At 41.3% G+C, this 23,455-nt stretch overlaps 1 protein-coding gene across 1 annotated transcript in view; it reads left to right on the top strand.

Annotated features, from left to right (window-relative positions):
- Sema5a (semaphorin 5A) overlaps window positions 1–23,455 on the top strand; it is a 357,050-nt gene that overhangs the window by 114,145 nt on the left and 219,450 nt on the right. The window contains exons 4-5 of the mRNA XM_033758913.1: window positions 7,342–7,441; window positions 21,709–21,754. Of these exons, the coding sequence (XP_033614804.1) occupies window positions 7,342–7,441; window positions 21,709–21,754 (146 nt within the window). The remainder of the gene's footprint in view (window positions 1–7,341; window positions 7,442–21,708; window positions 21,755–23,455) is intronic.

Raw genomic sequence — 23,455 nt, 5'->3', positions numbered from 1 at the left:
TTTAATTCTTTTGGGAAGATACCCAGCATGGGAATAGCTGGATCAAATGAAACCTCTAATCCTACTTTTTTGAGCTATCTCCATACTGATTTTCACAGTGGTTTCACCAGTCGGCACTTCTACCAACAGTGGAGAAAGGTTCCTTTTTCTCAACAACCCTGCCAGCATTTGTTATTGATTGATTTCTTAGGGTGGTGATTGGGGGGGATTGAACTGAGGACCTTGTGCTTGTGAGGCACCAGTGAGCTAAATCCCCATCCCCTGTTTGATTTCTTGATAGCAGTCATTCTTTCTAGAGTGAGGTGGAATCTCAGCATTTTTTGTTTGTTTTTTTAATCATCTCTTGGATAACGAGTGATGTTGAACATTTTTTTCATATGTTTATTTACTCTTTCTACTTCTTTGTCTCAAAAATGTGTATTTATTCCAGATGCCCATATTTGGATTGGATCTTTAAATCAGAGAGGTCTGAGTTTTTCAAATTCTTTACATATTCCACATAGTAGACCTTTTTCTGAGGAACAGCTGGGAAAAACTTCACAGAACTTGAGAAAACAATCCAAAAATTTATTTGGAATAATAAGAATCCTAGAATAGCAAAAGCAATTCGAAGCAACAAAGACAAGGTAGGGGGTATAACAATTCGCAAATTGAAAGTATACTGCAAAGCTGCTATGATAAAAACAGCATGGTACTGGCAAAGAAACAGAGTGGAGGACTAGTTGAATAGATCTGAAGATGCAGAAACAACTCCAGGCACATTCAGCCGCCTCGTCTTTGACAGGGGAGCCAAACACCCTCACTGGAGGAAAGATAGCCTCTTTTATAAATGGTGCTGGAAAAATTGGGCTTCAATTTGCCAAAGAATAAAACTAGAACCATATTGATCACTGTGCACTAAACTAAAATCACAATGGGTCAAAGATCCAAATATTAAAACAGAAACACTAAACCGGCTGGAAGAGAGCTTAGCTAGAACTCTTGAAGACGTTGGCAAAGGAAAAGATTTCATGAACAAAACCTCAGTAGCGAGTGAACTAGCACAAAGAATTGAGAATTGAATCTCATCTTATTAAAAAGCTCTGGACACCAAGACAAACCATCAACAGAATGAAGAGACAACCCACGATGTGGGAAGAAATTTTTACCAGCTGTTCCTCAGACAAAGACAAGATGTTTAATCTGTCAAAATCTGAGGATTTTTTTTTCCAAATTAATGTAACACAAATTGTAACTATAGCTTCATGTGTTAGGAAATGATTATGAAAAAACTGGGTAATATGTGAAAGTATCTAACATAGTTCCTCCAGAATGTCCTGTGGGGTCCACCCTGTACCTCACTATCTCTCTGCCCTCTTCAGGAGGTGGAGACCCAGAGCTAGCATTTTCAGGACAGTGCCCCCATCATAACCCAGTGGCTTGGCTACTTAGAAACCCAGTGGTTCCACTCTGCTTCTACCTTCCCTGCCTTTTCATTCTTGAATATTCTGCACTCCAGTCAAATAGAAGAGCACATGGCTGCTCTTTCATTCCTCTGTACTAACATAAGACACTTGAGCCTGAAACCACTGGTGAATAGGGTAAATGCATCTTTCTCTGTTATTATTACTAATATTGACAACAGCAAAAGAAATAGTGTCTTAGTTCTTTTCTTGAGATAAAAATACCCAACACTCAAATTTAAAGGGGAAAAGTTTATTTAGCTCATTTTTTAGAGGCTTCAGTCCATAATCAACTAACTGCAAGGCAGGGTGGCACGGCAGGCAGGCGTGATTGAAGAGGAACAGTCCATGGCAGGCAGAATGTAGCAAAGCAACAAGGAAGACCACGGCTCCTTCTATCCCTTATGTCTTATCCAGGCTTATTAGAGCAGGTAGCACTCATACTCTTAATACTAGAGCCCTTGAGCCTAGCATTGCACCATTAATCAGTCTATCATGCACTCTAGATCCAGCCACCTCTGAAAAGCCTAATATAACCGTATGAGCCTTTGGGGGGGGGTAGCTAAACACCAGCCATAACCCATAGTCATTGTGTATACAGGCCAAGGTAGTAGCTGGCTTTGGGAGCCTAACTTTCTGCCTTTGTTTAATATTTCTCTAGTCTGTGGTTGGAAACTGAATGGGTAACAGTTGTATTTAACAGTATATCAGTGAGAATAAACTCACTCTCAAAGAAGCTATTGTTTTTGTTTTCCTGTTACTTTTCAAATGTGATGTATAGGGAGCTAAATTTTATATTTGCTGTACTTAATAACATATCATAATAACCCAAATCATTGACTTTATATCTTACTAGCTGTTAGCCTGGTCAAGAGTCAACCTTGCTAGCCTCAGTTTCCTCACCTAGAATAAATAAGGCAGGTGTGAGAAATACAGGGATTAATAATATGTATGATGCATGGGAAATAGCATCTAGCACATGTCATGCACTGTAAATATGAGCTGTTTTTCAGGTACTTTGGTGATTATCACATTATTAGCACTGTTATTATTTCCATATGTAGGATATGATGTAGATTAAACTAATTGTGTAATTACATGAGAATTAGAAGGAACAGGCTGTGGTTTGCCTTTCTCTTCCTTGGTCTTCATGTCATCCGTGTGCTTCTCTGGTTGGTAAGAGTCTTTACTCACTATCTGCTGGTCCCACCCTTCTTACCCCGTGACTCAGCTCCCAGTGTAGATTTCAAGTCTGAATAAAAGTACTGAGATGACCCATTCTCGACTTCTTCATCGAGGGAAGTTTGAAGGAGTGCAGGATGAACCTGGGTTTCCTGCTCTGTGTTCACCAAGCTGAGTCGGTCTGCGGACGATCAGGGCTACCTGGTGGAGGCATCCTTCTGGTTTTCGGGGTGACTGTCATGTGATGATAAGCTCTGCTGTTCTGCAGCCACATCTCTGTGATCCTCACTTAGGGAACTTCAAAAACTCATCATCCCTGGCTCTCTTTCGAGGGCTTGCTGTTTTCTTTGCTTTTAATAGCAGCTCTTGTTCCCATTTTTCTAATTTCATTTCTCCTCTCTCCCTTTTCTTTCTTTTTGGAGGGAGTACACTAATTTGTTTCTGTCTTAGGCAGCCTGTATTTGCCAATTATCTTGGACTGAATTTATTAATACTGACTCAAGTTGAGAAAAACATTTTCTCCTGAAGATGGAAGACTGGGTTTTTTAAAAAAATTGAATCATTATACTTTGCTAAAATATTGACAAAATAATCATGCAGGAGCTTGTGTGATAGTAAGAAAAGGCAAATATAAATCAATGCACCTAATTTTGTGGTAGAAAAATTAATCACATTTGGGGAAAGATTGGATTATCTAGGATGGCTAATAGCAGATATTACAAATCAGGAACAAAGTGCTCAACTGGAATCTACACGTCTCCTCTTACTTGCAATCAATGACATAGCAGCTGCTTAATTGTCATTTCATCGTTAGTTTTTCCACAGTATCACAAGAGAGGGAGAGAGCGAAAGAGGTAGACCTTTAACTGGTGGGCAAAGAGCATGTTGATGTTATTAGAAGTTGAATCCCCTCAGTTCTCCAAGTGCTGTGGCCCTTGTCCTGGTCTCTTTCCTTTTTCTGGTCTGTGCGACATCTGGCTTGTTTGCCACCAGCTGCCCAGTGTTGAGACCCTTCCCTCCCCTGCCTTTCCTGACCTGGAGCTGTCCTAGAGCTTCTGCTTTTGTAACGATTCATGTTCTGGTTGCTTAGAAAGCAATAGCGATGACTTCTTACTGCTTCTTTTGACCTCTGTTACCGTGAGGGTGAAATGCATTGATGGATTTTCTGAGTCAGCTTCTTGAGCCATCCGTTTGCTGCTGGGTGAGCCCTAGCCCTTAAGAAATAGTGTGTCTAGTGCACATCTGTGAAGATGGAAACATGCACATGTGCTGATACTACTGAGAATGTCTTCAGTTGTGTTTTTAAGTATGTTGTGCTGTGAATTGCCTTTCTCATAATCCCCTTGATCCAGACTTACTGTCAAGATTATAAGGACAATAATACCTCAAACTGAGTTGCAAAGTTTTATCTCTATGTCTGACATAACTTTTTCAACCTAATTATCTTTAATTGACATAGAGTAAGAATTTATTATGCAATTTTGGGTTTTTGATAACAACCGAGTGTCATAAAATATTTTTTTAAAGTAGGGGATACGTGCATATACTTATATGGAGAGGGGGAAAGGTGGCTAACATTGGAGATGTTAGGGAGGTAAAAAGGAGATAATTGAAAGGACTGAATAGGATAGGAGAGATGGAGTGGAGCAAGGCTGGGGCACTGGTCTTCCAAGAGTGAAGAAGGCACCTGGATTCCTGCCTGCAGGGAGCAGGAGAGGGTGGGTGTCATGTGGATGTATGTCCAGCTGGAGGAGTGGGTTGATACAAGTCTTTCTCCCAAGGCCATGAAATCCAAGGCAGTAGGCCATGTAATGTGCAAAGCAGAGATAGTCTGAACTGGAGGAATGCACAGGAAAGTGAAAAAGAAGTGATGATGCAGATTATCCAACTTTTATGAAGTATTGACCTTAAAAGTAAATAGTTTTCTTAGCGAGTACATAAGAATATTATGTAAGGAAAATCAAACAAAATTGGTAGAACTTTGTGCTTTTAACTCACTTTTCTCTCTGCCCACAAATCCTTTTAATTGAGGATATAGTAGGAAGTAGCATATTAGTCCCTTGTTATTCAGGATGAGAACCCAAACGTAGAATGCGTGTGACCATCCTGGGTCCTATCGGCCACTCTCTTCCAGTTCCTCTAACTAAAATGAACTCTGAGTGCAGAGGAAATAAGCTGATTATTTTGCATCTTTTCATGGCCTTTTCTCTCTTTATCTGGCTCAACTTTCCGTTCCCCCAGCAGCAAAGTCAGCCCTTAGCCCGCTCTTTTTGCATCACAAAAGGGGAAGTGCTCATGACACTGAGCTCTTGAGGCCAGGACGGGTTGGCTGAGGAGCGCAATGTCCTCCCTCCAGCACTGGCAGAGCTCCTTGCTGACGGGTTTCCTGGCCGAATGAAGCTCCAAACTTAAAACATCTTTATAGACTCTTCTGGTTCCTAGGAATGGTTAGCAGGGCCTCTTGGAATAGCTTGCCATTGGAATTTCTTGTGTAGAATATTTTCATATTTGCACCCAAATCCATTACTTCCTCTGAAATCAGCCTGAACTCTTCATATCTATGTCTATATCATCCCTGACCTCTTCATTTAATGTGGAAACTTTTGTTCTCTTTAATTTGTTCCCCTTGACTTCATTTTCAATCATTGATCCTAATCAGACTCTCCCAGCACATCTTCCTTTCCTGTCGTATTTTCATAGGTAATCCAGAATGCTGTGCTTTTAAAACAGTTTTTGTTAGAGAATATAATATTTTTACCTTCATGCATCACATTTTCAAGCCGTCCTGCCTAAGGATAGCTCATTCACATTCATGGGGTATATGATTCAGTGGGTCGCATGTTTGTTTGAAAATGAATCAAATCTTTGATATCACGTACAAGATCAACTCCAAGCCTGTAAGCCAGTTTCTCTACAGATTAAGTATACCTTTCCGTTCTCTTTCCTACTAATTTTGAAGTTGCCATTATTTTTTCCAAATCTCGTCCTTCCTTTAAATTCTCCTCATCTTGAATGCTCACTTATTCTTGTTCCTTCATTTTGCACATGTATTGTGCTCCTTGTGCTCAGTGTCTTGGTCTGAGCTGCAAGCGTGGATGCGCAGTTTAGCCGTGGGAGGGAGTCTTTGGGCGCCATCTTTCCCAGAAATGGAGAAATGGGCTAAGTAAAGTGGAGCGATACCAGCTATCACCAGAGGGGACACTGTTCCCTCGTGGCTTTCTTCTCTTCTCTCTAGGACATCTTGTCCTGTGGCTCTCTGGTCAACTCTTTCCTTTCTCAATACTTAAATTCCCAATCATCTCGCCTTTATATATTACGAGTGATTCCTATGCCTCTGCAAGACCTTATAAACACCTTGTAATTATAAATGCCATTCAAAAACAAATATTAGTGTTTTTCCCCCTAGTGAATTATAAGCTATTGAAGGATTGTTCATTAATGTTTTTGTAGCTCCAGATCCTTGTACGTACTTTGTTATCAATGTTTTGTTGTAATTGTCCTGATTGTAAAAATGAACAAATTTTTATAAATTACCCCCAAAATGCATATTAAAATTCCATAACCAAATACAAGTTTCTACTTCAGTTATTGTTTCCTTTAAGCAGAAAATAACTCAGTTGATATTAATGTTTTCCCAATAACTGATAGAAGAGAAAAGATACTTTATATACAACGTTATTAGTCAAAAATACTCTCTGTTCACAGCCACAAAGTGGTTTCTAGAGGCTATGTTATGGGACATGGGTATATTTCCATAGTGGATCCATTTATAGTGTTTGTTGAAAGAGATTATTCCTTTTCCTCAGACCCATTACTTTGTTGATTTGACAGTTGTCACATGCTTGTTTAACTGATGTGATACCATTCAAAATGTGAAATACAAGAATAAAGACCACCCAGTAACCCAATTAACTGCCAAGGATGACAATAGCGTAGCCCCAGACAGGCAGGCAACTCACTGCATAGTTTTTAGCTGCCAGACACAAGCTACCAACAGTTGCAAAAATGGCTCATGAAGCAGCATTGGAGCTCTCTTCAGATACCATCACTTTGTAATCATCAGGCTCTGGGCTGGAGGCCTTCTAATGGGGGTTAACGGTGCTTATAAAAACTGTCTCCATAGAGTGGCCATTTCCTGATTTCCCTTAGAAAAAAAATGTAGATGAGGCCAGAAGTAACTGTGGACTTCTCATCTAGAAAGGACTGAATGTGTTTAACAAGTGTGATCGTCAGGCCCGAGTAGGAGCCCAAATGACAGGGAAACAGAATGTCTAATTTGATAGACTGCAAGTGGTGCCCTGAACTTTGTCCTTGCTCCTAAGAGGGCTTTTGTGAGTTTGCAAAGTCTTCAGCCCTTTCCAGTCCAATGGCACAAGAAAGTATGTTGTTTGCATTCAGTATCGATGAATCATTTGTGTGCTGTGTTATTTTCTGCCCAGCCCAGAGCCACGAGGAAAATGCATGTCTGGCTTGTAAATCACAGGCATGCCTCAGGGCCGTGCTAGCTCTGTACTGGGTGCCTGCTCTCTGCATTTACACGTTCTCTGTGTGGTGGGGAGCCGTCCTGAAGAAACACTTCCAGTGGCCCCTAATGACCCCCGTGGGGAACCTCCAGATCCTCTCCAAGTATAATGCTACCTGATGTGCCCTCTCTGTGGTGCTCCGGGGGAAAATCATTCATTTTTACCTTTTCATGTATTTATTTTTTTCTGTTTAGAAATTGGCCCCTGGTTGCAGGAGTTCAGAGCGAAGAATGCTGTGGATTTCTCGCAGTTAACATTTGACCCAGGACAGAAAGAGCTTGTGGTAGGAGCAAGGTGAGAGACGTCGTGTTTTGCCACTGAAGACATTTTCCAACTTTGTTTTGTGTCTGTGCAGCTACACGTGCATTCTCTGCTGAGGTGGAAGAGTGCTGGGTGATTTCGTGGAGGAGCGAAGTGTGGTGTGAGTGTGGTGAAGTGTACAAATCACAGACACGTGTGCCCCTCACAGCAAGCTCTGCCTGCACCTCACTGTGTGGCCGGGTCCCTTCTAGCCTGAAGTAACTCACTTATTCCTCCCATCAAACCGTGAGAGGTGAATGCTGGCAACATCTCTATTTTAGAGAAGAGGAAACTGAGGCAGGGAGTAGGGAAATATGTTGTCCTGAGGCATATTGACTCTTAATAAAAGTGTTTCAAAGCCAGGCAGTCAGGCTCCAGAAATTAACCCGTTCCTATCATTTCGCTGTGTTCTCCAGTGGAAGCAGAGGTCAAGCAGCCTTTCTGTGTACCCTCAACCCCTCATCGCCTTTCTGTGTGGCCTTTCTTAACTCTTTCCGAGTGGATTGGGAATCCAAGGGAACTGTCCTTGTCTTATGTCTTTGAAGATGTGCACATTCCTGTGTTGAGGCCCCCGCCTCCTTGCAGCTGGATGGTGAGGCCATGAACAATTGACGGATTTTTGTGCGTGTTTTCCTCAAATTTACTGCTACTCTTTGGAAGACATAAGTAGTCCCTGTGTTTGAAATATCTGTCCTGCCAGCCTGTTTTTAGGATGGTAATGCATAAGACATGTTACATTCAGCTATTAGGAAAATGGACATTAAACTTGAAAGAAGGTGTTCTGTGTAGATTTAGTCTGCTGGCCTCCAAGGCAGGCACGTTTGGCAGTGGAGTGAACTTATTTTTTTTCAGCCGAGTTTTCTAGATTATCATATGTACCTTTTATAGCTGCAGGAATTGCACAATTCCCACAAAGTCCTAAGAGAAGCAGAGTCTAGCTTACATTCTGGGTAATCCAGAGCAGCATTATCACTTTCTAGAAACATTGCTTCTACCTTCAAATTTTAAGGAGTCCTGTGCATACCCTTGGTCCGACACCATTATGATGTGTGACTGCAGCTTTCAGTGACTAGAAGGAAGTTAGCTTAGTACCTGACAGGGAACAAGTCACTCATGCCCCCACTGATTGTTCTGAGGATGCTGAAATATGGATTGGGAAGAGTTACAGGGTGAGCTTTCCCTTACTTTAATCCACTGGGCACACTCGGATTTCCTATGTTGACTTCATTAATTTTCATCGCTGCAGTCCAGGCTGGGTCCTGCAGGGGTTTTCGCCTGGCCTTCTGCCTCCAGATTTGCTCCATACCACCACTGGCATCATCTTTTTACCCTGCTCCATTTGACAAATGCTTCCTGTTTGGAGTGGCTGCCAGCCCCACTGCCTGAGGTCCCTTGTTCCTCATGGGCTCAGCCCTTTTTCCATTTGAGGTTCCCACAACTGTAGATGATGCTTTTTCTCACCTCTGGGATTTGGTAACTACTTCTCCTTCTTTTTTGGAATACTTGCTCTCCACCTCCTCTCACCCATACTTTCTGCTTGGGAATCTCCTCAGTGTGAGGACCTGGCTCAGGGTCTCTCTCCTTGGTCCTGAGCTGCCCATCCTCTACCCTCCCTGGTCCTGTGAGCCCTCCAGCGTCCTGTTTGCTTGCTGCTGTACTGAGAGAATCACATCATTCCTCCGTCAGTGCGAGCCCTTCACTCCGACTGTGAGGGATGTGCCAGACTTCCTTTCATTTCTCCAGAAGGTAGCACAATCTCTTCCTGCTAGAAACTCAAAGATACTTGTTGACTCACTGGACCTATTTGCATGATTTAATTTGTACATATCCCTTTTTACATCTGGAAGTCCATAGAAGAAGAGAGGTTGGGTTTGTGGCAAGTTGATAGCAGACAGCAGCACGTGGAAAAGGACTCGGAGGATTCCTAGGCTCTTCCCGAAGTCCCCCTTTAGGGTAATTGAGCTCTGGCAATCAGCCCAGGAGCAGAGGACTCTTATTTGGGGAGCAGGTGCACATCCCCCTGAGACTGGCGCTGTTGAGTCTTGCATTCCTCATTCATCTTTATAGAACTTTGCAAAAGTCTTTCCTGTCAGCTTGACTCAAATAACTCCCTGTGTGGTCTGTGGAAATCCTTCTGTGAACAGGACAGCACCTTCTGCTCTTCAGGTGGTTGGCTCAAGTCAAATACAGAAGCTTCTCTTAATGGGTGAGAGAAGGGGTTTGTGAGTGGCTGTCTCATGAGCCTGCCCTGGCTGCAACAACAGCGAGCAGTTGTTCCAAAAGGGAACTTGTCCCTGGTGGTCTCTCTCCTCACTGCCCTTGTGGTCTTCATCCAAGCCCTCCTGAAGGACCCCATCTCATCCCAATGCCAGCTCAGACAAACCAGGAAAGGACTAGGCTGATTACTGAGTCAGCTGAGCTTGCAGTACTGTGTGTGAGCCAGGAACCTGCAGGCCTGCCAGAATGAACAGCAGTGAACAGAATGCTACTAAAGACTGAATTTCTGAGTAGCAGCATACATGTTTTTGGTCCTAAGTATGTCACACATTTCTAGTGACCTTAGGAGTCTGGGTTGTATTTGCTATTCTAGAACCATGTGTAATGTGTTGTAAACACTTGAAAAGTAAATGACAGGGAAAGAGCAGTGGGCTGGAATCCCTAGTTGAGTGATGCTGAGCCAGTTTCAAAGCCTGATTTTCTCATTTTTACTGGGTTGGTAATAGAAGTTGAGCATGGTAGTCCACACGTGTAACCTCAGCACTGTGCGAGGCTGTGGCAGGAGGATCACAAATTTGGGATCAGCCTGGGCAGTTTAGCAACTTAGTAAGACCCTGCCTCAAAATACGAAATAAAAAGGGGCTGGAGAAGTAGTTTGGTGCAAATGCTCAGAGCTTTTCTGTACTGAAAAACAAAATTTCATATATTAGTTTTCAAACCCTGTTTCAGTTATTGTAGGTTGAGTGAGATAGTCCATGATAAATGACTATTCCATGAGCAAACCCTTGGTAGACAAGGAGTGTTAGGGAGCCACTGGGGACCGCATGCAGATTGGTATTTTGGTACATGTGCTTTTCAGGAAGATATCGCTGAAGGAAGAGAATAGGAATTCTGTCCAGGAAATTCGGTGGGATTAGTTGCGGAAAGCTTGAGAGGGGGTGTGAACCAGTTATAAAGCTGTAAAAATAGCCCAGCCCTCAGATTCCTGTTTGGGAAGGCGTGACTTAGCAAGAGAAGTTTAGATAACAGGTGTATATTTCAGAAATCAGCAGTGGTTTGAAAATATGAGCTGTTCAGAAATAGAATGATATTCTAGCTTTCATTGTGAGCACTAGGCACTATGAAACCATTTATTGGATGGTTTCACTTTATATCAGTGATACTTTATAATTCTTGAAATTGAATTCAGTTGTAGATTCTTTGCACTCTTTGATAAAGGGGTTTCATTGTGCTGCAGAGGAAAAGCCTCTCTGCAGGGGATCTGAGGTTGTGTAACACTGGGCAGTATTTGAATTGGAATTCATGCGGTTTGTAGAAGGGTTTGTGTATTCGCCATTTCCAGGGTGCAGAATATCTCTGGTATGACTTTAAATACATGCGCATTCGAAACTTGTCTCACTCAGTCCTCTTTAAAAATTAATAATAATTCGTATTTTAATGATTAAACCCAGGCACCTTTGTCTTAGAAAATGTGGAAAATACAGTAAAGCATAAATTTTAAAAACACAGTTTCAGGGATGCTCACAATTAACCTTTTTTCCCCAGCAGTTTCCTCACATTATTTGATTTTTATTCATTTTTATTATTTGATAGATATTTTTCAGTATCTGTATTTGTCACAGAACCTACTGAAACTGGTTGTAAAAGTTTAGTGTAGATTTTGAACCATTTTTTGACTCATGGTTTGAGTCTACAAAACAGGATAAGAAGGGAAATATTAAAATACTTTTGCCATCCTAGGGTTCAATATGCCTTACATATTCAGAACTGCTAAAAGGTGAACTTAATAAGCACATTACAATTTTATTTTAGCATTCAGTGATACACGAGTCATGTACCACAAGACCACAAGCAGTTTGGCTCTTTACTCTTGGGAATAGTGGTGAACAAGGAAAGTTTCCTAACTTGTTCTAGGAAGCAAGACAAAATAAAGGTATTTGATTGGTTAAAAGAAACTTCCTGGCTAGAGGTTAATTGGTGTTTTCTGATTGGTGAAGGTTCTAGATAGAGGTTAGTTGATGGTTTCTGATGAGTTGGACTTGTATCCTTTTATAGCTTATGCTGAGTTGGTTTGCTCACATAGGAACCTAGCACACTAGGGCTAATTCAGCCTAGTAGGCTCTGGGTTGGTTATTTTAACAAAGTGTGTGTTCAAAATGGTGATATTGAGTAAGAAGGCAGGCCTCTATTTAATTAGAATGAAGCCTTCCCTTCAAAATGACTGACACTGTTCCAAGCAAAGGGGTCTAAGTTTCAGATTCATATAAAATTCATTTTTCTAAGATTTCCCAGTATGATTCTCTCTCAGTTGTTTTAATTCCTACTTTTACTTTAGAGTTTTACCTTAGAATTAACCTGCTGGAAGCAATCTATAATTAAATGAATAATGAGATGCTTATGAGATCCGAGACTGTGCTTCTGGGAGATGCGTGAGTTCCCATTTTCAGAAGGATGTGTTTGAGTCAGGTTTGTACAGTGAGAGGTCACATGTGCTGAGTAGTGTGGAATTGTGATGAGTGAATCCAAAGGTAGCAGAATCATCAAGCAGAAAGATTAAGGTAATGACGAAGTTGCTGTTGTGTTTCTCCTGATTATGACTTAGGAAAGGCTGTGGGCAACAGAAAGAGGGGGGCGCTTTTCCTTTCTACCCTTCGTCTTGGCCTATCCTCCCCTGAAATTTCTGTAAACCTGTGCCTTTTGTTTTATGTTTTTTCTCTTTCTTACTCCTGTCTTTCCCATGGCTGGGATTAGGTGCATTGGTGTTTTTTCTCTTGAGATTTTTCTCTTGTTCATCTTTGTCCTTCTTCCCCCTCTTCTCCCCTCTCTTCTCTTCAGTCTTCTTGAAGGATTAGCCTGATTTTTTTAAATTTTAAATTTTTATTTTTTGCAGGGCTGGGATGGAACCAACTCAACACTAGTCAACAACCCTACTACTGAGCTACCATGGGTCTGTGTTGTAAAACAAAGTTCCTTGTTTGATGACTTTTTGAAAAAGTAATTTTCTGCTATTTGGCAAACATCAGTACCCAAGGATCAGCTAGGCTATTCCTTCAAAACTGAGATCCATCTGCCTGCTGTTCTTGCTCTGCAGATTAAGTTTCTGGAGAATGTTCATATTAACAAATTGCTGGTTCAAGAAACTCCTTTGGGAGAGACTTATTCCAGTCAATTCGGTTCACTTGATATTGTTAAGAAATAGTACTACAAAACAACAAAAAATTTTGTACTGTTTCCCCTGCTTAAAATGGCAGAAGATAAGCCTAGCACAGTAGTTACATCTTTAGTTATTTAAATAAATTCCTCCCTTTATTCATTTCCTATGAATGAGCCAACAAAAGGGTGTGGTAGAGATTAATTAGCTTCTACTTTGTGTGTATGCGTGTGTGACAAATTTTGACCTTTGGTAGCTCTTCCTTTTCCAGGTTCTACCTGGGGCCCATCATAATTCACCAGTTAATAGAGTTTTTCTTTCAGGACTCTTCATTCATCAAATATTTATTTTACCTACCCAGTGCTAGGAAATATCTTAGGTATTTTGAAAACAAAGATGATGCAAGATAAAGCATATTATCTACATGATGAGTTTATATCCTAGTGTACAGGTCATCAAGCTAGGACCCCAGAGTAGATTTCCTGCTCCGACCGATAAAGCTTTATTGAAACATAGACAAATTCATCCATTTGCACATTGTCAGTGTCTGTGTTTGAGCTGTAACTGTGGAGATGAGCAGTTTTAACATAGCAAAAGAGGTGAAATATCTGCTTCTCTGTCCTTTAGCAAAATGTTTGCTGTTTCTTGGCCTAGTGGTTGTGACAGAGACATAAGCAATTATTCCTCTTGAGAGTTCTGAACAAAGGGCCCAGAAAACATGAAGACTAAAAGGATATGATGGTACTTGAGATCGAAAAGAGTGCACCGGGGAGGTGCTGCTCCAGCTGGGCTTGGAGATGCCCTAATACATGGAGAACAGAGAGAGATTGTGCTGGAGGCAGAGACCCTGGTGGGGCAGAGAGCAGCTCCATGCAGTCAAAGCTGTTGGTGACTCAGAAGTAATCATCATCTGTGGGGCCCCTGAGCATCAGGCAGGGTCCCAGCTTGGACTCGGTCTTCTGGGGGCAGAGATTGCAGTTCCAGAAGCAGCTGGAAGAGACCCCTTCGATGCCTCAGATCATCTCAGTCAGATGCCCTGGAAGCCAGGCCAGCCACTGTGGTGCAACCAATTCCACATCGTCTGCTGCATGGAAGATGTGCGAACCTCTGCCAAATGAGCAAGGAGCCAGGAGCTTTACAAGGCTGTGGCTTCAGGTGCACAGCTCTGCACCAGAGGCAGCATCCCTCATGTTGTGTGCATAAGTGTGGGAGTTGGGAGAATGAAGTAGGGAGGGCAGTTGAGGGGGCAGAGAGAAGTAAATCTGAGCCAGTTGTGGTGAAAATGGAGAAGAGAGGCCAGCGTTGCAGAGCAGCTGGGACTAGCAGAGTGGACTAATTGAGGGCTGGGCCAAAGGTGGACTCAGCAACAGATGTGATGGCCTTAGCTAGGGTTGTGCATACTGGAGAATGAGCTGTCATTCTCCAGTTATTAAAGGTATACTAGGAAAAACCTGCACTTCACTCACACTGATGAAAAACAGAAATATAGTTTTAAATAGCAGCAATTAGAAGCAAAATCACAGATTGAAAGAATAATAGAGGTAGATGACATTTTTTTTCAAATGGAACATTATCTCCAATTAACTGAAAAATAGAAAAGAACAAATCACATACTCAGTCTGTAGACCAACAAAAGCACAATTCGTGAAGTTCAATTTACTACAATAAATCATTGTCCATAATCTCCAAAGTCCTTAGAAATTTACAGGTAGTATTTAAAGGATAATAGAATTTAAATGATCAGGGTGATTATTAGCAATATTGATTAATAACTTTGGCCATAAATGTACTTATGGGTAAAGGATTTTCTGATATTACGTATCTGAGATAATAGCACTGATCAGTTATTGCATTTCAACCTATCTTTGTTATTTCATTCTTTTTGCTGACAAGAGACTACTAGTATAAATAGCATATATAATAATGTTATTTGAACTGTTTACGATTATGTATTCTTTGACTTTTAAGGGGCTTGAAATACCATTTTTAGAACGGGGAATGAAATTAACCAAGAATATTCTGGGAGAGTGAGCACTGGAATCCTAAAATAGGAACAGAAATGAAGTCAGAATTGTTTAGACATTTTTCTTAGCTCCAACAACATATTTTGATTATTTTTGAGGTTAGAAAAACATTTGGACTCAATGTTTCAACAATATATACCTATGTAAATATGTTCTAAAATTTGGTAGCAAATATTTACAAAAACAACTCAAAATTTGTAGTATAAATGTTATTTATTTAAATATAGTGCTATCCAATGTTTGGAACATCTATGTAATTTTAAAATTTGAGCTTTTAAAGTTAGTCTTCATAGTGTTTGGTTATTGAAATAATTGAAATGTTAAATGTTTATGTTTAAATAATTATACTAATTTTTAGTACAGCATTTTCTGTTTTAACAGATACACTGTTTTCCCTTCTCTCTTGGATGACACACACTTTGTTTTAGTCTCCAGGCCTCCTATTATTACGATAATGTGGATATCATGCAAGTCCTCACTGTGTCAAGCTCCATGCTATTTGGATATTAACAGGTGGAACTTGCAGTGAAGAAAGGTTAGAGAGGATGCCACTGACATAGGTCAAGAAGAAATTAGTTTTGATGTCGCCTCTCAGAGGTACCCAAATGGTGATAGTTGACATGAAGTGTGTTTCTTCAGGTTGTTTCCTGACCAACTTTGCTCTAAACCTTTAAGAATAAAACAGCAACAAAATTTCTTAACACCATCACTGGAATGTTTTCTATGGATTTACTTCCTCTTCTGTCTCTATCTTACCTTAGTGCAAAATGCAGTTTGCTTCCCTCAATCATTTTGTCTTCCACTCAGTTATAAGCAATCCTGCGATTTCCAGGTTAAATAATAACTTGGAATTATTTTCTTTGATTTTTACAATCATATTCATCAGAGACCAATTGAATTATTCTAAGAGAATGTCATCTTAAAACACCTGTGTCTTTCCTAATTAATGGAGGTCAGAGTTCAGTTTTATAGTGTCTCTAGATGAAATGACTCATTCAGTTAACATGCTCATGATGGCTGGACTTTTTCTCTAATGCTGGCTGAGTTTTATTACCTTAATGAACACACAATTGAAATCCATCTCTGCAGGACCACATCAGTCCCTCTGAGAATATAACATTGTGCTTTGTGATTTGTGGCTAACAGGCCACTGGAGGATGAGATGGGACCCAAAAATGAGTTCTCGTATCCGTGAGTCAATAAGAAATAAACTCCAGTGAAGAGGAGAAAACTCACTCCCGTGTAGAAAGGATGAATGGGCTTTAATATTGTCGTTTTGCATCTGCCAAATTTAATGGCTCTGTGCTTTGAATTATTCAGTGTCCTGGATCTTTGTACTCTTCATATATCATTACTCCTAAAAGGAATGTGGTTTATTGCGTTTCAATGTGCAATGTCTAATTTTATTCCAAGACATATAAAAAAATGTAGAATCATATGAAGGGAAGAAAAGCACATATTTTTATTTACCATAGCCATAAAACCAAACCAAATTTACCTTTTGGCAGACTCTTGCTTTGTACTTCTGTAATGAGAAGGGAAAAAATGGAAACAGAATAGCCACATTAAGGTGTACAATCAAGACACTCTAAGAATCTAATCTCTTCACCTCTTGTACCAGTGCGTTTCCCTGTAAGGAGTCCGTATTGCTACCTATTTACACACAGTCCCTATTACTACCTATTTACATCTAGGTGTTAGAAAGATTAATGAGACCACTTCAGTGCTTTGGGTTGCTCGTAACCTTGCTCCATTAGAGAAACTGACCCCAGCACGATAGTTGGTCACTGTTCCTGCTTGGCTGAGAGCCAGAAGTATTGCGCTTTCGTGCTGGAAGGGCGAGTGGCCTTTCTTGTGAACCTTACATTTATTGTTTTCTCTCCTCTGCACTCTCACAATCACAAGATAAAGTGGTTGCCTGTCCTGCATGCCCTGGAGAACAACCATCTGGAGGGGACGTAGATCTCACTTTGCTGTTTGAGTGGCCCAGCACCTAGGAGTATCAATTTTTTATTCCATTTAGCAGATTTCCTTTCTTTTTGTAACCTTTCACTTCATAGTTCATTGACCTAAACAGTGATGGATCAAGCTGTCTTGAGAGATTTCAGGTCTCTCATGTTACTAGTTGCATTTGAATTTTTCTTAGGGCAAAAATGGTCTTGGAACTGTACTTGGAGCCAAATGGCTTGAGGAAAGGATTTTGAGATTAGTGGAATCCACACTATATTTTTCTAGATTTTTAGACTCCATAGAGGCAATTAGCGAATTCTATGAATGTTTTATTTATTACTCAAAAGATATCATGTAGGTAGTTGGAAATTATAACAAATAAGGTGAATATTACTGTGTGTAATATATTTCTAATATGGAAAGGTCCAAGCAGTCCATGGACTGATTTAGTTTTGTGTATGCTGTCATTGTTCATTAACAGATATGTAAAAGCAGCTATCAACCCCGTGACTTAAAAAATGCTACAAGTATGTGACTCACAAAGTGACCTGAAAATAGACTTTAAGTAGATATTGAGCCTGTGTACAACTGTAGATATGATAGCTCTGATAACTCTTCTTTCAACACTTTCAAGTAAGATTTCCAAGTATTTGTTAACAAATATTATCATAAGTACTTATTAAATAAATGTGTACTAATAAAGCATTTTAAAAAGTATTTTATGAGATGAGGTATCATTTGAGATTATTTCAAATGGTAGGTGGAAAATCAAGGCCTTGTTAGGAAATTAGCAAAATTTGTTGTGATGAATAGGTTTTTATTAGAGAGCTGTGTTAGTCACCTTTGTTTTACTGGAACAAAGTATCTGAGATAATCATCTTAAAGGGGATGGTTTTAGTTTGATTCCTGGTTTCTGAGGGTTTAGTCCATGGTTGCTTAGCCCAGTTACTTTGAAATCTGGTGGCGCAGTTCATCATAATGTTTCATGTGGCTGAGGAGGCCTGTTAACCCTGGGTTGCGTGGAAAGCAAAGGGAGAGACACGGAGATATCAGGGTGTCGATATCCCCTTCAAGGGCCTGTCCCCAGTGCCCTAACTGCCCTGACTAGAGCTCTTCCTTTTCAAGGATCGACCAGCTTCTGTTCCTACCATAGGCTGGAACCAAGTCATGATGAGATGCTCATCCAACTGCACTGGACACTGTTTAAATCTAAAAGTGGATGTTTTTATAAAGGGAATGTGTGCTATTCAAATGCCCTGACAGATTCTATAACTTAGCTCTCTCATTTCGAACATTAAGAAACTGGTTCACTCTTAAAATGAAATACAATATGGGCAGATAGTTCCTGGAAGAATGTAAGCAAATAGGGAGGAACAAGGTACACACCATTTCATCAGGCAGACCAGGAGGATCTGCCAATGAGTAGGCCTGTCACAGCCTGATTGCACTTTCAGAGGGAAGCATTGATGGCCTGACAGTTACAGCTTATGCTTAGCATTACTAAGATTTGCAAGTCTTATAGTGATCTACAAATGCTCCTGTGAAGGAACAGGGGTGATAAGAAAGACTTGTACTATAAGAACTATTCCTGTGTCTGCATGTCTGTGTGTGTGTGTGTGTGTGTGTGTGTGTGTGTGTGTGTGTGTGTGCATATTTCATGCAAGTAATTAGGACGGGGACTTGGGAGGTTAATTGATGGGTGCAGGAGATACCATGGGAGATACCACAGAGTCTTTCTGTGTCTGTGTCTTTTTCTGAATCCTTATAATTTTGGACAAGTCATGCTGCATTTCTTAATTTGTTGAAGTTTCTTCACCTATAAATTGAAGGGTGTATATTCTTCTGTTGCTGCTTAGTCCTAGAATTCTTGAGGTCTTTGATGCTTGTTTAGACCAAACAAATTCAGAATAAGTTAAAAAAAATCCCCAGTTTGCATCTTGTAACCCAAAGGGACAGTGTGCATCCTCCCTGTGTGTCTCTGCCCTGTGGTGTTGGTCATGGAACTGGCTGGTGGTGGAGGTGGCAGCTCAGAACTGTGGAGGGATTTTCTCTGGAAGGCACAGCCCTCCTCCCTGCTCCTTCTTCTCACCTACTGAATGCCTCTACCATGTGGATCACCAACTATTGATAATTGGGAAGAGGAAAGGAGGCACCCAGGGGCAAATGGTTGAAATCTGCTGGCAGTGTCTTTGAAGGGGAGGAGTAATTTACAGGCTATTAGAACGTGGGAGGCAGAGAATGTACAGTGCAACCTGGCTGTGTTTGTTCGGGGAGTGTTGGACTGTGAGTTGGGTGTGTTTGTCATCCACACTCAGTTATTCTGCCTTAGAAAACACGTAAGAACTAGAACCAGGGCTTGCAGAGAATGATCCTTGTGCCTCTTCTGAGCCCTTCTGTAAGGAGAGAGAGCACTGAACTTTTCACTCTGGTTGTTCTGCCCAGAGCTCTACAGAACATCATGAATAATATCATTGTCTCTTCTCAGAGACCAAAGAGACCTTCGAGGTTATTCTCTGTGCATGGGGCTACTTTTCTAGAAGGTCCCCAGAGAAAAATACTGCAGCATGAGTGACAGGGAGGGGGAAATGGAAAGGGAGAGAAAGAAACTTAGAGTATCACCAAAGCTTCCAAGTCATTTTGACCCAAGATATGAGTTGCTTTTTATTGGAAATATTAACACAAAAAAGTCTTTGGTAGTCTATCCAGTGGGTTGGAAAACAGTGGGCTGGTTGTTCTCAGAACTGATAAGGAAAACAATTCTGTCTACTTTTCAGAAAACCCATTATCACCACTACCCTCCCTACCACTGGCAGCCCCACAGAAGTGACCATCCTGCCTCTGTGTGCAGCCCCAGTCCCTGGAGGGCGTTTCCACACTTCCTTTCTCTGGGCAGTGAGGGCTATGCTGAGAACTTCAATGTGTCTGGAAATTTTACTATGCAAACTGGAAGTTGCTTCTGTAAATTGAGTATTTGCAATGGGTGAAGCACCATTCTGAATGTTCCTTTTGGATTTAAATTTCACCACAGTAGGAGATAGATATGATTATTGGTTCGGTTTTAAAGCTGAGAAAACTGGGGGAGAGTGCAGTAACTTCCTTGCTGAGGTTGTGGGGCAGTGGAGATCCAGCCACTGCATGAGTATTCTTAACCCCCTAGGCTGTGCTGGCTCCCTTAGTGGAGGGGCAGCCCTCTGTGGGCAGAAAGCCCTGCAGGAAATGGCATGCAGGCAGGGACCCTGGGTGCACACTGACCATGCACAAGGGTATGATGGACACATTGGCCTCTTATAAGCCCCTCGTTTGAAAGACTGGCCCCTGTGTGTGGATTTCCAGCCTCCCTTAAGGAAGGGGTTGCTGACTATGTCACAGCAGGTGAGGGATGCAGCACCAGCAGTCCCAGGTGGCAGCTGGGCGGCACTCCTTCCCTTCACATGACATTTCTGCGGGGAGCCTGACCTCTTCATGGTGCCCAACTCAGTAACCATAGCCTCTTCTGCCCTAAAGGCATCTGAGGTTGGTTTCCATGGTGTGCCCTGACTCAGCTTTAATAAGGCAGGGGATGCTTGCAGGAAACCGCTCTGTGGTAGGGGTGGTATGCCGAGCAGTCCAGGCGCCTCTCCAGTGGTGGATCGGAGAGGTTACATTGGAAAGTGGGTAGTGAAGAGGACATCGCAGTGGTTTGGTGGTGATTTTCATTCAGCGCAGGGCACTGTTACTCCATGGTGGGGAACCAGGTGTGAGGAGCTGGTTTCTGGGGGTGCCTGGGACTCCTGAGGGGAGCCCTGGTCCCCACTTACCTCCAGCAGAGTGGGATACCAGACATCAGTGTCCAAAGTGCTTTTCCTCCCCGTCTGTGTCCACAACCACGAGCGTGTCCTTTGGCTCTGCTTGCTGTCACTTGACCTGACACAGGTCTAGTTCTTATCTTTTATCTCAGCCCTCTCCCAAGATAGTGCAAGTAAAAGGAACTAGCATTTGTTTCCAACTGCTGTTGGAAATTTTTCCTTAGTCTTAGTCATAACCTCAGATCAGCCCTTTATAACAATCCCCCTGAGATCCCTACCAGCGTTTGTTTGCATTGTAGGTTCTGCTTTCCCTTGTATGCCATTTTGTTTTTCCTATTTCCACCTGGACTGGCTGGCTTCTTCCTCTCTTTCCACTGTCTCTGTTCCCTTCTGTGTGGTGCTAAGGAGGCAGCCATGATTCATCTGTAGACCAAAGCATCACATGTCGATGGAGGCCAGTGGGTTATTTCCCAAAGCTACAGATGTATAGGCCATGAATGCATCCTGTGTTTTAGTTTTTCCTTTGCCTACATCACACTCATCTCAATTGCATATGCTTTGTTAAAAATGATAGTTTTTATTTATCCGATTTCCTGTATCACAGATGGACTGCACGGCTCACTGAGACTTTCAGTGGTGTCAGCTTCCTTGGGCAGATGTCAAGTTTGCATCTCTAAAATGAGTTCACCCAGCATAATAAGAGTGTGGCTTCCTCGCATCACAGGCTGCATTCACACCCTGAAGTATAAAACACAGTAGGTGTGAGGCGGGAATGAAGACTTAGCAAGCAGAGTTGCATGCAGGACTTAAGTTGCTGTCCTTTATGGTTTGAATGTCCGTGCCCCTTTTCTAATCCAAACGAATCTAAGGAGTCGAGAATAACTTCCGACTCCCAGGCAGGAATACTCTGCTGGTCTGTGAGCACTCGTGGCCACCTCTCATGCGTGTCGCTGACATGTTGAGTGCCTGTTTGTTCTCTGAGGACTGTGCAGAGCTGTGCTATGCAGGGTCTCAACAGAGGGATGCATCTCACGCCAAAATCATTGCTTCTGTCTCTGATGCTCATAATATTCATGAACTGTAATTGTTTGGGATCTAATAAAAATAAGCCCACTCTCTTTTTGTGTCTTCTAGAAACTACCTCTTCAGATTGCAGCTTGAGGATCTATCTCTTATCCAGGTAGGTGCGATTTGTTTTTCATAAGTGTTTTTTTACCATCCACACTAACTCTCTGTTTGAAGGAACAGAGACCAAGCAGAGTGTCCTCTCCTCCGTGAGCCGGACTGCAGGATGCTGACCTGTCATCTGTTCTTTAATTTCTGATTAGCCTTTTCCTCTGCCATGGCAGCTCTTGGTTCATTGCGCATCACCCTGGTTCACTTTGTGTGCAGTGAAAGACAACACAAGGTACATTACCTCGAAGTCTGGGAGAGCCCAGGCCTGAATTATTTCCTTTCCTGCTGTATTCAGCCATGATGCTCTTAGGAAGCACCTTTGTTTCCTATTTTTGTTCATAATTGCATAATGTTGAATATGGGAGTAAAAGTTACATAGAACAAAAACAGTTAATAGTAGATAAAATGGCATTTATCAACTTCTGCTCTTGCAGTTTAGAGAATGAGCCTTTGATACTATTTGGAAATATTTATTTTTTTGTGGACCTGAATGATAAATGTCCCTGCCCCCCTAGTCTTTTGGAAAGGTGTGACAATTGAAATCTCCTAGTAAAAAAGTTTATAACATAATATTCTTCCTTACTGAGATTTCTGGAGCTATTTGTGGACCGTGTCACAATCTCTGAACTGTAGTTTGAAAAATATTCTTTAGCTAATATGAATAACAGCCTCCTGTCCTGTGCTCTAAGAAGTGATTGAAGAGATTATATTATTTTATTCTCTCTGGAGTGCTGGTACTTATGGCCATCCAGGAAACTGTAGCAGTAGGCTTTAATGTTACAGCTGTCTGTTATTCATCAGTCTTGCGACAACCTGACTGTCAGAGCTAATACTGGTAACAAGCAAGAGCTTTGAATAACATCACACCTGGATTTGTGCTCTAGTTCCCAGATTCTTAGTAATAATTGGTTTCTTCACCAGGAAATGGCCACAAATAACTACCAACCCGATGCTATTCATAATGCACACAAACTGAGATGGGCCAAGGAGAGAAAGTGCAGTGATTTCTCAAGCAACTATATAGCTTGTGTTTTCAAAAGGAATAAAAGGTGCATCAGCTCCACAGAAGGAATGTAAACAGTGTGTGCAGAAAATATGTATTAAAAAAAGGAAAGGGATCAGGAGATGAATGTAGTTCTAGGAAGGGAAAGGAAAAGGGATGAAAAAGGAATTAACTTGTCTTATATACATCTACCAACTTCCCAGAAGGAATAAACATCATATACCACAAACAGTGATAAATTTAAACATGAAATTAAAAAGTGGTGGGAATAATAAATCATCATAATAGTTTCAGCACACTTGACAGTGATTTGACTTTTTACAAGTCATGAAATGAGCTGGGTGGTTGTTAAAATTGTGAACTTATTAAATAATCAAAGCGATCAACAGTTTGAGAACATTCTGTTAACTGAAATCAACCAGACACAGAAAAATGAGTGCCTCATGATCTCTCTTCTATGTAGAGATATAAAATGAAATCTCCAAAGCAGAGTAAAGTACTGGTTACCAGTGCCTTGTGGCAAAGGGAAAAATGGGCAGAGGTTGGTGAAAGGGCATAGAATTTCCCTTAAGAGGGAGAATAAGTTATGGAGATGTATTGTACAGACCTCTGACTTTAGTTAATAATATATTGTATGATAAAACATTGCTGAAAATTGATTCTAACCTCACCACAAAAAAACATATGTAAGGTTTTATATAT

Source organism: Fukomys damarensis, unplaced genomic scaffold (assembly GCF_012274545.1).
Source record: "Fukomys damarensis isolate Sample0158 unplaced genomic scaffold, DMR_v1.0_HiC HiC_scaffold_1, whole genome shotgun sequence".
Lineage (NCBI taxonomy): Eukaryota > Metazoa > Chordata > Mammalia > Rodentia > Bathyergidae > Fukomys > Fukomys damarensis.
The sequence above is the reverse complement of the archived record's forward strand: the minus strand, read 5'-3'. Positions and strand labels throughout refer to the sequence as shown.